Source organism: Microchirus variegatus, assembly GCF_963457635.1.
Source record: "Microchirus variegatus genome assembly, chromosome: 15".
In the NCBI taxonomy this organism is placed as follows: domain Eukaryota; kingdom Metazoa; phylum Chordata; class Actinopteri; order Pleuronectiformes; family Soleidae; genus Microchirus; species Microchirus variegatus.
This window is the reverse complement of record NC_139816.1, coordinates 9,426,629-9,442,974: the sequence shown is the minus strand read 5'-3', so window position 1 is coordinate 9,442,974 and position 16,346 is coordinate 9,426,629. Positions and strand designations below refer to the sequence as shown.

Sequence of the window (16,346 nt, the reverse complement as noted above, 5' to 3'; positions counted from 1 at the left end):
CAAAGCTCACGTTGCATATAAAGAAGAATGACATCCTTTTTGGTATGCTAAGGCCACCGTAGTTTCCTGAGTCCTTCTTTGTTACAATCTGCAGTCTAACTTTTAAATGTCATTCAAAAAAGATATGCAACCATAGTAACATGTTTTTGTATCGTAACGCAACATTTCTTAACTGTTTTTAGCAACATGTCAACATTATTTCTCATTTTTGCAACATATTTAACACCTCCTTTTACTCTGTATCCTCAAGCTTTCAGAAAACTAATATACCCACATTCATATCTAACAAATTACTTGTGTGCATTTTCTGAAAGCTTATTGAGGGAAAACTAACTGGTGTTAAATATGTTACAAAAAAAGGACTTATTTTACCAAAACATTTGTTCAACTACAACAAAACTTATGGAAGGAAGGTTCCACCCGTTTCCCCCAAAATGTTTTTAATGCGTATTTATTCCAGTAATGTTTTGAATCAGAATAACACAATAATAGATGATCAGAGTTTACACAATGACTATTAAATAGGCATTTGTATTCTGTTTTCATTGATCCATCCTCAGTGCACCTGCTGACTTAACAGAAGAGACCGAGACCTTGATAAACTGACTTACACAATAGTTTAGCCCTATATGTATCTTTAAGGGGGGGATCAGATTGAAAGGGAGCGATTTCCCTTTATAGAATCTTATTTTATTCTCCCAGGGGTTTGTAAGTTACTTACAGGTTTAATAAAATGGAAGCCAGGAGCTAAAATACAGCTCATCTGAAGCCCAAAGTAAACTCCAGAGTCTCAGCTGCACGAGAGAAGTTTATGTGATACCAGCTCTGGGTTGTGATGTTCAGCGCACTCTTATGTTTCCAGATCAGCTAAAAGCATATTCTGCTGACACATGACTGAGGATGCATTGGGGCTATTAAACAGAGCCGGTGCAACCAGACAGGGGAGAAGAACAGTATCCCTTTTAAAGGAAGTAGGCATCGTTGAGCGAACCTCAGTCCTCCCCCAGATTCTTTAAAAGTGAAACAGCAAGTTAAGCACAACCTACATGATTTATCCGGTTTATTGTTTTTAATGTATTCTACATTTGTCCCTATTTGTTGTATTTATGGTCCATGTGATTCAAATCATTAACAAATGAGTCAAACGCCTATCAAGCTCCACACACGACTATCTCTCTCTCTCTGATCACTGCACAGACACAGTTCTGGTTCTGGTTCTGGAGTCTCAGATCTTGCTCTGGAGAACCAGTCCACGCTCACACAACCAGTTAAAGAGGAAACAAAGTGGGAGGAGGTTACGTTAAACACAACACTGGTACTTTTTCTCCCATACTTCCTCCACCTGACACGCTCACTGATGATGTCACGGTTTTTACGAGGAAGAACCATCTATTTTTTGGTTCCTGCTGAGAACCACCTTTTCAGGTTCCAAACCATTTTATTTTTGTTCCTGGTTTAAACGTGCTATGAGTAGGGCTGAACGTTTGGTAACAATTTAGATTAGGGAACACATATTCACCATTAACTTGGTGCTTACTAACGTATATAAGTAGCATACTAGCCCTTTATTAGTATTCATTAAGCACATATTAACACCTTATTCTACCTCTATTACGACATGCATTAAGATTTTTCCTACATAAGGTGTTAATACATGCTTAATATTTACTAATAAAGGGCTAGTATGCGACTTTTATGCATGTTAGTAAGCACCTAGTTAATGGTGAATATGTTCCCTAATCTAAAGTGTTACCCTTATTCTACCTCTATTACGACATGAATTAAGATTTTTCCTGCATAAGGTGTTAATATGTGCTTTTTTTTGTGTATATTGTATATATCTTTACTCATGCTGCGTGTTTAATCCTGGGGGATTCCACTGCTGAATGCCTTTGTTCTATTTTTGCCAACCGGGTGACCGTTACAACATTAAAAGCGTTATTTTCAGAATAAAAGCTCCCTTTTTGTAATTTTGGCAACACTTTAGACTGGGGAACACATATTCACCATTAACTAGGTTCTTATTAACATATATAAGTCGCATACTAGCCCTTTATTAGTATTCATTAAGCACGTATCAACACCTTATGTAGGAAAAATCTTAATTCATGACATAATAGAGGTAGAATAAGTTTATGTTGTAGAAAAAGGTGTGAATACGTGCTGAATGATTACTAATAAAGGGCTGGTATGCTACATATATATGTTAGTAAGCACCTAGTTAATAATCGTAATTAAAACACAGCCCTATATCTATGCGTTTCTCAGTAGAGCAGGGTTTAGATCTCATGTCGCCCTGCTGACCCTCCTGCACAAACCTGAAATATTCCTTTTAAGTAGAGCTTTTTATACATTGATTTTTGACACTGCAGTCAACCTTCAAAACCAGTAATTATCCCGTGCCTAATCCTGACTTTACACACAGTATATCTGCGTATGGCTATCATGGGAAATTACTCAACATCCAAGGCTTTACAGGCTCAGCCTGCTTTCCACTGTCAAGCTGAGCGTGGACCAGTGCTTTAATCAGGGTGGAGATTTTCCCCTATAGCTCGATTAAAATCATTGCGATCTTGGCCAGTGTATCAGTTTCTCTCCACCAGGCACAAATGAGTCTTGACAGAGATGGCACTGCTTTCACAAAGCCTGTCTTTATTGCCCCATGCGTCTGTTCCCCAACATCTGTAGCCAAAGTGCACTCCTCCGTGTTCACCCTTACATCGCCAGCTGGATTCATCCGTCCAGAGTGAGTCATTGGCTGGCCGGTGTGGAGCAGATACTTAAACTAAATAATGTTCTATACTTTATCTTAATGTCACACAGGAATAGGAAAAAAAACGAAGGCTACCGGTCCCGTTTCTTTTCATTTAAACGCTGTGCTTTGCCCGACCTTTATCAGATGAATGAGCATCAGCCCTGTTCTAACAATGCTCTTCCTTTTGCAATTATATTAAACATGTCACCCACCAATCCAGCACAAAAGACCTGCCGCAATTTCCTCTTTTATGAAGATAATAACAACAGAGGCTGCCCAAAACAATAACGTGAAATGAATACAGAACATTTCTCACAGTGCCATCATTATTATGTTCATAAAAGGAGAATTTAGGGCTGCAGCTAATGATTGTTCGTGTTTTTTTCCTCAAGTAATTGATTTCGCTGTTTCATCCTTAAATAGGAGAAATTTGTGTGAAATGTCAAACGGGATTTCAGTAGAACCTCAACGTAATGATGTTTTGAAGGTTTAAATTTGTCCAGACACTGAATATATTCAGTCATAATGAACCAGAAGTGAATGACAAACATTAAGAAAAAGTAATTCTTCTTTATTATGCCACATAATATATACAGGATAATACAAAGAAGTGAAACATTCACCAATCCACCAGCAGAAGGATGGATTCACAGTGTAGGATTTATTTATTTACATTTATTTTCATTTAATTTGAGCATTATTTTGACACTTTCTCCTCACCTGTCAGCGTTTATTTGTGCAGACGAATGTTCATTCCCCAACTGTTTTAAGGGAAGAAGACAACGCTGAGGGATAAGGTTCTCGTCTTCTTAATGCACTTCTGTCAGCGAGACAGTAAGCGTTCCGTGCCTGAAAAGAGATACGAGTGCACATGTCAGCTGAATCAAACACTGTCTCTGCTATGGTTTTTTTTTTGTTGGGGAGGGAAGGTGGGTGAAATTTTAGGTGCTTCATCAATAATTTACTGGGGTTTTTTTTTCCCCCCAGTCTTTCCAGACTCAGTGTGCTGAACGTGGCCATTTTTAACTCCACTTGACTGTTATTTTCACTTTCAGGACATTAAGCTGAATGCCTTTTCAGTGTTGCACCAAGTGCGGTTGCATGGATCTGAATAACTTAACGCGCCTTTGCCCCCCTCTGCCTGCTGCATACCTGATTTTTCAAGAGTGGCACTTAAAATAATTAGCCTCCTGTTTTGGTGAGAACATCGTTGACCTAAGTTCATTGTATGGGGATGTGATAATCATGTTTAAACAGCGTCTCGTCCTGTTTTATTTTCACCTCGTAACAGACAGTACAGGCCTGGTTCCTGTCACGGAACATTGATCTTGGTGTTCCCTGTCCCGTCACTGCTTCATCCACACTGTGACACCAGTGCTGTGTAAGCACTTCTGAGGTCCTCAATGAAGGATGGCCCTGTCTGTTGTATAGCTGTCGCACAGAGTGTCATATCTCACCAGCACTCCAGATTGCATGTGCTATCTCTTAATCTCGCTGTGTACATTAGGAAATGAACCCTTTGGATTCAGCGTGATGGAGGGACGGCCTTCTTCATCTGCTTGTTCATTATGGTGGATGTGTGTGCATGGCTGCACATGCCTTTGTGCATGTTATTGATTTTTATGCCACGCGATTTCTATAGCTCATGTCAAAATCAATGTCTGATTTACTTTGCTTGTCCAGATAGATTAGTCATTAAGTGCAGACTCGTGGATGGATGGAAGGATGTGTGGGAATAAGCCAAGAAATATGAGACGTAGTTTAGTTCCAATAAATATGGAATTGGAAAACTTTACAAAACCTCTTCATCTTAATCCTATTCATGAAATTCCTTTTCGCATCGGCCTAATTACACAAACAACACGGGATTCAATTTGTGAGAAAACTAATCCGATGCTGTGAATATTAATCTGACTTTAGTCATGTTATTCCGGCGAACACACACACACACAGAAAAGAAAAAAGAAAACATAAAGAAAGGTCATCCGTCAATGCTTATTTTGTAAAGATGATTGTTACATTGAATTACTGTAGGGAATGTAAAATGCCAGGCTTAGAGAAATATCGCAAAAGGCCATGACAAATTTGTCATGGCACAAAGGGAGGTATTTATAAATTGCCTTCTCGTAGATCTATTGAAGGATTATCTAATCAAGTGTGTGAACTACGGTGGCCTTCGCAGACCATCATGGATGCGCTTCTTCTTCATTTTGTGAAAAGGAAAACACAAAGTGCACACTGTGGCGACACTTTAGCCTCTTTCACACTAAAATAAGGACTTACCTGGCATTTTTTAAAACCCATTACAAAACGGCGATAAAGGGCGCTTTCACACCTGTAGTTCGATTGCTTTGGTCTGCACCTGTCAGAAAAGTGTTACAATGTAGCAAGCAGACGTGGGTACGGTTTGCTTTCACATATGCATAGTTCTAAACGAACCAAAATAGACCGCGAAGGGGGCGCGCTTGAGCATGAATAGTGAGCAGACGTGTCTTCCAAAGGTCCCGGAGAAACCTGTTAAATTTCTACATTTTGGACGGTGGAAATCCGGGGTTATCCCGTATCTCATACCCCTAATGCATTAAACTAGACCATTTCGTCCCATTTGGTTTGGTTGCTTTCACACCAGAGGAACTGTACCAAAGTAGGGCGGATAAAGCGCTCCGATACCATACCCTTTAGGCAGGTCTCGCACCGGTTGATTTGGTGCGCACCAAAGGACCGAGAGACACCTACGCAAATGAACCGAACCACTGCTTTTAGTGCAACACATTTGGTAGGTGTGAAAGCACCCCATTCCTGTTGCGAGTGATGGTTTTTTCATGTGCCAAACAAAACGAGTCAGGGGAAGTAATAAACTCCAAGAGCGTCTTTTACTTTGGTCTCTGTTTAAATCAAACGTTTATGCCAAGTACCACCTGAGGAAATATTGAGCTCTTGAAGTAACCCCCATTATCACCACCGTTGAAGTGCAAAGTCAGCTATGGACTTTTCCCAGGAAGCAGGTTTATTCCCATCGGATAATTTGCTCTCGCTCCATCTTAATCTAGTGAGAGAGAGATTCCTGCGCTCCACTCCGATCACATGCCCTGGTACAGTCGAACAGTACGATTTTCTGAAGCACCACCAGAAGAAGTTCATGTACCACTGGTGGACCATGTACCACAGTTTGGGTACCATCAGTTTAAATGATCTGCATGCATGTCTGACAAACAAATAGCAGATCTAGAAATTCCAAAGTTCTACCCCCCCCCCCCTAAATAGGTGTTTGACTAGTGGAACAATACAATACAAACATTGGGAAGTATATTCATTTTCTGTCAGGTTGACAGGTAGTGTTAGTGTCTCAACAACTCAACAACTCAACAACCACAGTGACTGTTATTTTGAGGTAAAATAGTATTTTTTTCCCCAATGCTTTGGTTTATGACTGCCCTATATTTTTTGTTCAGGTCCGATGATCAAAAGTATTGGTCATGATCGTTTATTGATATTTGCTCCAGGCACTGGTGTGTGAAAATGCATGCTCAGCCGCTGGTGTGGAACGTCTGTGAACCGTGTCTTGTTGAAATTATGCTGCCGTTTTATGACTTGTAATAATGCACAATGACATAATTTCTCTTTTAAATGTTTTGCTTTTAAATGGGACACATAAACTTTAACTCATTGCCGCTTGAATGTTATTGGGACAAGGCTCGGTATAAATTACAATACTTGAACTGAAAATGAATATTCATGTGCCATTTTGCTGGATTACATGGATTATGCAATGTGACACCCGCCTTTGAAAACATTTATAAGATAATTCTTTCTTAATCCCCCAATTGGTGCATTTTCTAATATCACACGTCTAATTGGCTCTGTTTTCTCCACTGTAGGTGCACTTCCCAGACGTGGAGCGAGTGGAGTGGCTGAACAAGGTAAAGAATCATCATTTGTTTTGCGTCCGCTCTCGCTGTGAATGTTGCCACACTGCGGCACATTTGGCTTTTTATGCAGCCCCTGTTAAGTGCTTAACTCTTGTGAATCCCCATGGCAACAACCTGCGTGTCAGTTTTAAAGCTCTCCTGTGTATGCAAGTGTCAACATATGATGTATTGGAGGAGTCAGAGAAGATTTAGCAGAACTGCAGGTACATTTATGAATTACTATATCATTCACAATGTGAGAGGGGCACCTGCATGACGCTATGGGTGACATGCAACAAGTTTTAATGTCATAAACAGGTATGACATGTTTATGACATGTAGCCTATGTGCTCTTTAGATTTACTCCACTACAAAAGGGAACCAGTCTTATCCTGCACTTAGCTTTTAATGCAACCACAAGATGCTAGCAACATGGTGTGGAGTTCACCTCGCTTTACAGATAACCTAAATTCCTTATAAATGTATTACAACATAATTACGGCCTGTGGAACAGTTATATTGGGTGAGTTGTACACTTTCAACATTCTTTTTATTATCCCTTCACTTAACTTGCAAGGAACTAGCAACCTAGCCAGCTAGCCTTCTGTTAGCTACCCTGCTGGGGGACCGTACCTATGCTCCCCGGGTCCTATGTTCCCCGGGTCCTATGTTCCCCGATTTGTATGTGACCGGGGAACATAGGACCCTTTCTCTAAACCTAACCCTAACCCTACCCATTTTCAAAAAAGGGTCCTATGTTCCCCTGTCACATACAAAGTGGGGAACATAGGACCTTTTTTGGAAAAACGGGGAACATAGGACCCGGGGAACATAGGTACGACCCCCCCTGCTGGCTAACAGCTAGCTTGGCTTTCCATCACTAAAATCATTACTAAGCAAGTTAATGGCGGTATTCTTTGCATCACAGCTGGTTAAAAACTGTTTATGGGAAAATTATAGTCCACTGATTTGTAACTTTGACATTTTGGACACTGTTTGTCTGTGTGTAAACTTTGGTTGTGAATGCTAGCATTTTAGCATTCTGCTCAACTCATCTCTGAAAACAGTCCAGAGTCACCTAACCTTTTGCAAATATTCATTCATTTATTAATGTATATAATTAATAATGAATATAATATGAATATATAAATATTTATTTTCTATTTTAAAACTATCATTTATCTATGTGCCAAGGCTGCAACAAGCTATTATTTTCATAACTACAAAATGGTGTAAAAATTTAAATCCACAATTACTCAAACCAAAGATATTCAGTTTAATGTCATAGAGGAGCAAAGAAACCAGAATACACTCAGTTAGAAAAACACAGACTTGTTGTTTTTATTTCTTTTAATCTGACAGTGAATTACTTATCAATGAATTATTGCAGTGTAATGTTCAGCTCTCTTCCTGTGTCCCCCTCAGACAGTCAAACAGATGTGGCCCTACATCTGCCAGTTTGTGGAGAAATTGTTCCGTGAGACCATCGAGCCAGCAGTGAAGGAGTCCAACGCTCACCTCAGCACCTTCTGCTTCAGCAAGATTGACATCGGAGACAAAGTGAGCATTACTCAGTGTCCCCCTTCATGGGTGCTGACGCCGATCATGTGCTTTTCCGGCGGCGAAAAACCACGCTGACCAGTAGCAGCAGGTGCCGTTTGGGACAGCTGGCGAGGGTGTGTGGGAGTATCTGTGGATATACATATGCACATGTGCTTGTTTCATAAATAGTTTCCATGCAGGGTGAGAAGAGGGATTGACCTTGTGTTAACCACGTGTGCATTATGGACGGGGAGGGTGTTAGTGTGGTGGTGATGGAGTGGAGGGCGGGGTTCAGTGTCGGTAATGTTTTTATCTGTGTTGTGGTGTAGCCCTTGAGGGTCAACGGAGTCAAGGTTTATTCAGAGAATGTGGACAAGCGACAGATCATCATGGACCTACAGATAAGGTGAGCCAATCAGATCGCTCTTTAAAGCTGTTTAACAGTTGATGATTTTTGACGTTTTTATTTCTGGTGTCCTTTGTGTCATGTCACTCAGCTTTGTTGGCAACACAGAGATTGACGTGGACATCAAACGCTACTACTGCAAAGCTGGGATTAAGAGCATCCAGGTAAGAAAAGCCTTATTTCACATCACAATATTTGACACAAAGGAGCACAACGCATTGCAAATAAACCGACACTGAGTCCTATTGGCTTGAATTTTCATAGTAACAGTGTAGTAGATAAACAGGATTGCTGGATTAATTGGAAACAAGCTTTTTCGATCCACTCTTCCAATGTTTTTAAATGCAAAAAGCCTTTAGGGATCAAAGTGCATAATTTAATCATACTCTGCTCTAAAGGAGCAAATTAAACTGTAAACTTCAGCGGTGGCTATTCATGCTAATGATGCTCCCACCCGCCGTGCAATAGTGTGATAAACATAGTAACTACAAGCATTAAAATCATACTGCCGTGCTTTTGTAAACAGATTGTTATGGAATGGTTTTCGGCACTGGTTCCAAACTATTCGTTGGCTTAATGCCCTTTGATATAAAGCAGGCTCTGCTTGCTTTGTCAGAGTTTACAAACTGTTTGTCTCAATGTTGTGAGCAGTTTAGTCAAGTGGGATTTTTACCACCTCGATTGAGTGGCATACTTACGTTATCCAATTTTGAAAGTAGGAGAAACCGTTTTTATCTTTAGATTTAAGGTAATGCAGATAATGGATTCTAGTAAATTCTAGCATGTAAAATTATCACTGCAGTCCCATTTCATTTCACAACAGTGCATATTGTGTTTGTACTTATACCAGGTGTTACACTGCGTTTTATGCACATGCACATCTGTTCCACAGTCTCAAACCTCATTTAACCTTGTTGGTTAATTTTGTGTCAGCAACAGGCGGAGATTCTAAGTGAAAAGTATGTCTGCTTCACAGCAGCAGAGGAGAATTATAACATCATGAGAGGACACAAGGTGACAGCAACCGACCATAAAACATGATATAATTAAATATCCATTGACAAAGTGAATGGATAAGAGGGGGAGTGAGACAGCGAGAGCATTAGGTGCTGTCTTGTCCTTGAAAAGTATTCACACCAGCATGTCTTCCTTTCCCGTTTCAGCTGTCTTTATTTGAATACATCTCCACTGCAGACACTCTTTATTCTTCTCCTCTGGTCGGTATGTTTTTTGAGAGGGGTAGTGAAGGGTCGTAGCACATCATGGTCATTGTATGTCTTAATCTAATACATTTCTGACACACATTTAAAGTTTCCAAAGGGAAAAAAGAGTAGATAAGAAAGATAAATAATAAATGAACATAATGAATGATTTTCAACCAACATGATTATTCTGTATTTTTGCTTGGTTCAATTATTTTAAAAAGGAAAAGATTTTTGCAGATAATTCAGCTCCTGGTTATAGAAAACAAACCTTGAATCTTTTGTGTGATTCTGCTGCAGTGAAACACAGCAGGAGAGAAAGAAAACAATCAATTTGCCTCCTCTGAGACCCAAGTGCTGTTAGATCTGTCCCTGGGAGACATTAGTTGAGCACTGTCCTCATTACGTGCCTCAGAAAGACCTATATATATGTGCAACGCTGATACATTCATCTCATCGGCTTATGTTACACAGGGTACATAATATGCTGGACTGCATCATAACCCTCAGGTTACTGATTGTGAGGCGTGAGGTTAAACACTCTCGGACATTTTTGTTGTTTGTTTGTTATTTGTTCCCACTGCTGTGATTGAGCTCCACTCCTCATCAAAGCTGCAGTGTGTCAATAACAAACCTGTTAAACCTGGAAATAAACGACATCTGATTGATTTTATATTGCATTCATTTTTCCTTTGGAAATAAATAGTTATGGTTATTCATTGGTCACTTGCTGGAGCCTTCAACACAGCCAATACAACCAAAAATATGCACTTTACCAACATTTCCTTAAGTCAGGAGTCATAAAGCAGGAGCAGAAATTTCTGGATTTGAAAAATGGACGGTCTTTGCTTAAGCTAAACCGGAAGTAGCAATATATTTACTAGCCACTAGGGGGACACACCGTTTGTTGCAAAACAGGTCTGTTTGAATTTAAAAAAATCAGTAAATGTTTTCATGATACGTTTATGGTGTCGATTACGAGTTTCAGGTTCAGCTTCTTTAATAGAGCATGAATTTAATTTTTTAGAGGAAAATAGATGACGAAACATGGCACATAGTGGACACCAGTGTGATTGACAGGTGGAATTGTCCAACAGGCGCCTGGTTGCAGGTGACATCTCTGAGGCCTAATGTTGCGATACTGTAGCCTTCAAAACAGATTATTATGGGTGATGTGATGACCAGTTGAAAGTGGGCCAACATTGCTTGCTTGACGTGACTGGATTTGTGTCACTAGTGTGTGGTCGATATACTCAATACGTAGCCACACAGCATGAATGAGAATGGTCGAATCTAATAGCCATCGATGCACGGCAAATTCAAACAACAGTGGAGGAGAGTGTTGTCCTATTATTATAGAGCTAAATTTGCTGCGATAGCTTCCATGTCTATCTTATCTTGCGTCGATACCATGTGTTGTGTATGACGTCTTCTATTGCTGTTGATGACGTGCAAACATTCCAATCTCATCTCTACTGAATCTGATTTCAACAACAGTGTGGCGGGTAATCTGAAAGGGTTAAGGATATAGTTTGTGCCAACTCATTGTCAACGTGATTCACCAAATAGCTGCTCATCCTTTGTTTTGCTAACATTAGATTAGAGCAGCTGTGTGGTGTCCACATGACACATCCAGCACTTCCAATATCATAATCCTAGTAATTGTCATAATATGTTATGGAGAAGGTGGAGGATGACACGGGGGCAGGTGGGAAGTCAGGCTGTGATTGAGTTTCCAACCTGTCATGTGCTACAGGAATGTCAAGGGCCAGAGAGCGTGTCAGTCGCCTTAAGCTCTGTCTTTATTCGTACGTGCGTGTGTCAATGAAAGTTTCTCTTGTCTTTCCATAGATCCACGGCGTGTTGAGAGTGGTGATGGAGCCGCTGCTGAGTGTCATGCCTCTCGTCGGAGCTTTGTCCCTGTTCTTCCTCAAGAAGCCAGTAAGTGCAGACACTGTACACTGTGCTAAGTAGAACCATATAAGGTTCTTCGGCTTGTCCTCATAGGAGAACTCTTTTGGAGGGTTCCACCTAGAACCCTTTTGAAACCCTTTATTCAGGAAAGGGGTTTTAAAGGGTTCTCTGGATCGAAATGGTTCTTACTGGAACCCTTGAAAAACCCTTTCTTCGGGAAAGGGTTTTTCAGAAGCAAATGGTTCCACGTAAAACCTCAGCCCTTGTAGAAGGACCCTTTTGGAACCCTTATTTCTAAGAGTGAATGTTAGATTAGATAAGGAGATTATTTTGAAAAGGCTGGACAAATGTATATCAAAATGCTTTAAATCACAAGGCGAAACCTGATTCATATACATAAAAGTTTTTATCTTGTGCAGCCCATAGTAGCATAGACGTGGATAGAAATAAACAAGCTTACAAAGGATAAGGTGATCAGGATAAAATATAATGTAACCTGGTAACTGGAGGTGTGTGATTACAGCGAGACGACCGAAACCTTCTGTAAGTGTCAAGCAACTCACAATACGATACATTGCAGATGTCCCTCAGCATCGATTATATCACTATGCACTGATTCTGCAATAATCAGTATAACGCAAGACGGTCATTATAGTGTCAGTGAAACCCGAAGTATACAGGATGCCACGAAAAGGTTGGTCAAGTTCAGGAGCGACTTCGCTACTGTAATTTATTGACCTCATTCCTGTGGTAAACACCAACGTGGACTCATAAATCAGCGGAAATTCAGTATTTATTCATACTTATTATTATGTAATTAGTTCACTTCCCCATCTTTAGTCATTGTCAGTGCACGTAGGACCTGTGTGCAGAGCCACTGATGCTGCACAGCTCAGAAATCTTTGACCAACATAAACCAAATGGGAGGACCCAGTGGAACCATAGCAGAGCTTTAAATAGCTCCAGATAAAGCCAGTCCTACTTTGGCAGATTTCACTTCAACAGTCCCTCAGCGGAGACATAACTGAAAGAAGGTGAAGTGAGACGACAGCAGCTCTAGTTTATAAATCATAGTGCAATCCCACAAGTCCTCACAACCGAACAATAATCCATCTAAATCTCCCGTCCTCTGGAGGAAAACTATCAAGTTACTTTACTGGGTAAGATGGAAAATTGAGAAAGCAATTTCCTGTTCGAGGAAAAATAAAATAAAATATCAACACTGTACTGTGGAGTCCCACTAACTCATCGCTCTTCCGTCAAAGTGCCAAAAAAAATGAAACATTTCCAGACCAGGAGGGGGTCTAATCCACATGTGGCTGGGGAGATCGCACCGACGCGACTCGGTGCACTGCAAATGAAATGTAACGCACACAGCGCTGAAGGGATTTTATTGCCTCTGGCTCAGTTGAACACACTCTTCCACGTTTGAATGATGACTCATGGAGCTCAGTGAATGTCTGTCTGTGAAGTCGATGCATAAATTATGTCTGAGGTGAGGTTCTATTGGTTCCTTGATTATCCAAACATTTTTTTTAAAGATACAAAAATGATCATCTATTGAAAATTGAAAAGTAACAAATAACTGAAATAACGGAAAGAATGCTCAAGATTGATATTTGTTATAGCTTCTCGGGAAAAATCCTGGAATTAGTTTGACTTTTTTGCAGATTAATCCAATTCAATATTGTATCACTGTGTGAGCTGTGGGGACGCAGGTGATAGCAGAATTCCCCAAACTGTCAAACTATTCCTCTAAATCAGCTATTTTTGGCTTACGCACACTCCAAACCCAAATGTATTTAATTAATAATGATACCAAACAAAGCACAGCAGGAAATCCCTACAGTTTAGTCACTGTAGATAGAGGTAGATTTCCTGATTATTATTGTCTTACTTATACACTTAACACTATAGCTTTATTCAAAGACCTGGGGTGTGTCCTTTCACAGCATATTCCCACCACACACACAGCCCACCCCCAAACATTGTCCACAGCGCTGCAGTGCTGCCTTCTTCCCTGCAGCGCTCAGAGCATCTGCTGCAGTGTAAGCAAACCACGCAGGAACGTAGGGGAAAAGGCTCATTAAGAAAATAGTGCTCCCTCAGCTCGGAGCCGGCAGCAGATGAAAACTGACCAAGAGGCAGGATCTGTCTTTGTCTCTGCTCCCAACTGACGCAGGTCACACACTTTTTCTCCCCTTTTACCCAGATTTGACATTCAAAAGTGAAATTAGAAATGCAATATTTTTCCCAATATTTGTTGACGTGTGTCACAGACTCCGCGAAGCTGTTGCTACTCCAATGAATATTTTAGTAAGCAGGTGATATTTTATTCATTCCCATTCAAAGATCTTTGTTTTATTGTTGTGTTAAATATACAGTGTGCGTTGTTCTATTTTTACACATACAGTCCACTTCCAAACACTGTTATATACTCACTGAATAAGTCACACTTATATTTTCCCAAAGTTATTAAAATGGAGCACAGTGCGTTCGTTATGTAGTGCACAGAAATGCTGATTTATATTGTTTTCCTTCAGCTTGTGTGGCGCTCCGGTGTTATTAATCAGGGAGCCTCATTGGCCAAAAAACAAAAAGCCTAGTAATAAATGTAGCAGTGGGAGCAGGAAACAATAATGTTAAGTGTTGGGGTGAAGCTAAAAAATCATTCACACTCTCCACTCTTCCTGGAACTGTTTCAACACTAGTTTGCTGTACTGCGTAATTGTGCTGTCTTCATTCTGTTGATTGTGTTTACTTTAATGATTTTTTTTCTTCTTCTTCTTCTTCTTCTTAGGTCTCTCATTAAATGGCACCTTAATCCAAATAAGATAGTCTGATTAAAATTATAATTAAAATCTCTTCTCTTTTTTAAGCTTCTGGACATAAATTGGACCGGACTCACTAATCTACTGGACATTCCTGGGCTCAAGTAAGTCCTTCTCCAGCAGAGCTTTTATTTTTTTTTCAGAGTAAAAGTTGATATTTTAACTTGAAAAGTATGAATTGCTTTGGAGTCGTATGTGTATTAACATTTGAATGTGTCTTGTTCATATCCTGAGACAATATCATCATATTTTTTTGTGATTTCATGATGTATTTTCCCATTTATTGTTGTGATATTACTTCCCCTGTTTGTCCCGAAAGAGTCAAGCCCAATTTATACTCCTGCGTAAAGTGCTCTACGTAGGTTACGGAGACCCCTCGATGTCGCCGGAGAGCCTGTCGGAGAGCCTCTCCGTCATCTCCGGCTGCACAAAATATTATTTTTTTTTAAATTTTCTTAAGTGTCCGTCACTCCGCCAAGGGACGACGTAGACGGCAAGGACTGCGATTGGTCCTCAGGACAGGCCGAGATAACGCTGCTCTGTGCCGGCCACTGTGCGCACCGAGCGTCCACAGAGACTGATCACAGGCGACAATGTCGCTGCCAAACTATAAATACGTCATATCTTAATACACAAACATGTTTAGACTCTAAATGGCTAATTTCTTGCCTCAAATTATCTTAAAACTGTGTTCCGGGACACATTTTTTTTTATTTCAGGTGAGAAACGGCCACTGGTTCAATGTTATTCAGCTGCAGCAACAACAGCAACAGTCTTTCTCTCTCCGATGCCATTGCTCACTGTAGCCAAAAGCACAACAACCTTGCGTAGCGACCCCTACTGATCGGGCGGGAAATTGCAGTGCGTATCCGGCACCACGACGGAGAACTATGAAGGCTCGAGGATTCTCCGTGGTTACGTAGTCGGATAACTCATTACGCAGTTGGAGAAGTATAATGTGGCCTTCAGTGTAAGTAGTCTCTGCTGTCTTAAGTGGATCATACGTCACTTACGTTCTACATAATGTGACACATTTATAAACGCTGCCTGGTACGTTGGGGTGTTACAGCTGCTTGCGCTATTCGCTGCCGCTGAGGACAGACACGTTCTCCTCTATAGCCCCTTGGTGGAGTTCTTCACAGGAGTGTAATGGATCCACGTCTCTTGTGCAGTGCAGTGTATACACATGCTTGTAAGTGCGGTCGCGTACATCAGCTGCCAACATGAAAGCCCTCCCAGTGGAGAAAGGCTTCTTAAACCCTGATATCATTACGCAACCATGTCATGTCTTACTTGAACATGAACAACATGCTAAATCTTGCTACATGCTAACACTAGAAAAGCAAAATGCTAACTGTGTGAGTCAGTGCTACGTCGCATGTACCAAGGTTTGAAAATTCACACTAAACAGTGATAAGCTCCAGTTTGTAACACTGAGGAAGTTTTATTGGCAGAAATTGAATATATTACCCATAAGTATAAGTTTGTAAAAGTGTGTAGTTACTTAAACATAATTAACATATTGCATGCATTAGCTAATGTTCTTTAGACGAGGAGCCTTTATGGAGGAGCTTTATGTTCCTGTAGCAGCCTGAAGGGACAAATAAGACAAGTAGAACTTTTACGACACAAATTATGAAGCATAACTGGTAATTTCTGGTTTGTAAAAGGCCACTGTACTTTACTGGCATGCTTGGAAAAAGGAGGGTCGAGTGGGGGATTCTTCCATTTGTTATAATCTGCAAAGTCTTACGTTGCTTTCTCACCAGATCTGTTTGGTCATCTTTA

General features: G+C 40.5%; 1 protein-coding gene across 1 annotated transcript in view; it reads left to right on the top strand.

Moving 5' to 3' along the window:
* Positions 1–16,346, top strand: part of esyt2b (extended synaptotagmin-like protein 2b) — a gene marked incomplete at its 5' end in the record, with an annotated part of 34,266 nt that overhangs the window by 2,040 nt on the left and 15,880 nt on the right. Inside the window, 6 exons of the mRNA XM_083901517.1 lie at positions 6,634–6,675; positions 8,089–8,223; positions 8,535–8,611; positions 8,703–8,775; positions 11,665–11,754; positions 14,607–14,662. Coding sequence (XP_083757643.1) covers positions 6,634–6,675; positions 8,089–8,223; positions 8,535–8,611; positions 8,703–8,775; positions 11,665–11,754; positions 14,607–14,662 — 473 coding nt within the window. The remainder of the gene's footprint in view (positions 1–6,633; positions 6,676–8,088; positions 8,224–8,534; positions 8,612–8,702; positions 8,776–11,664; positions 11,755–14,606; positions 14,663–16,346) is intronic.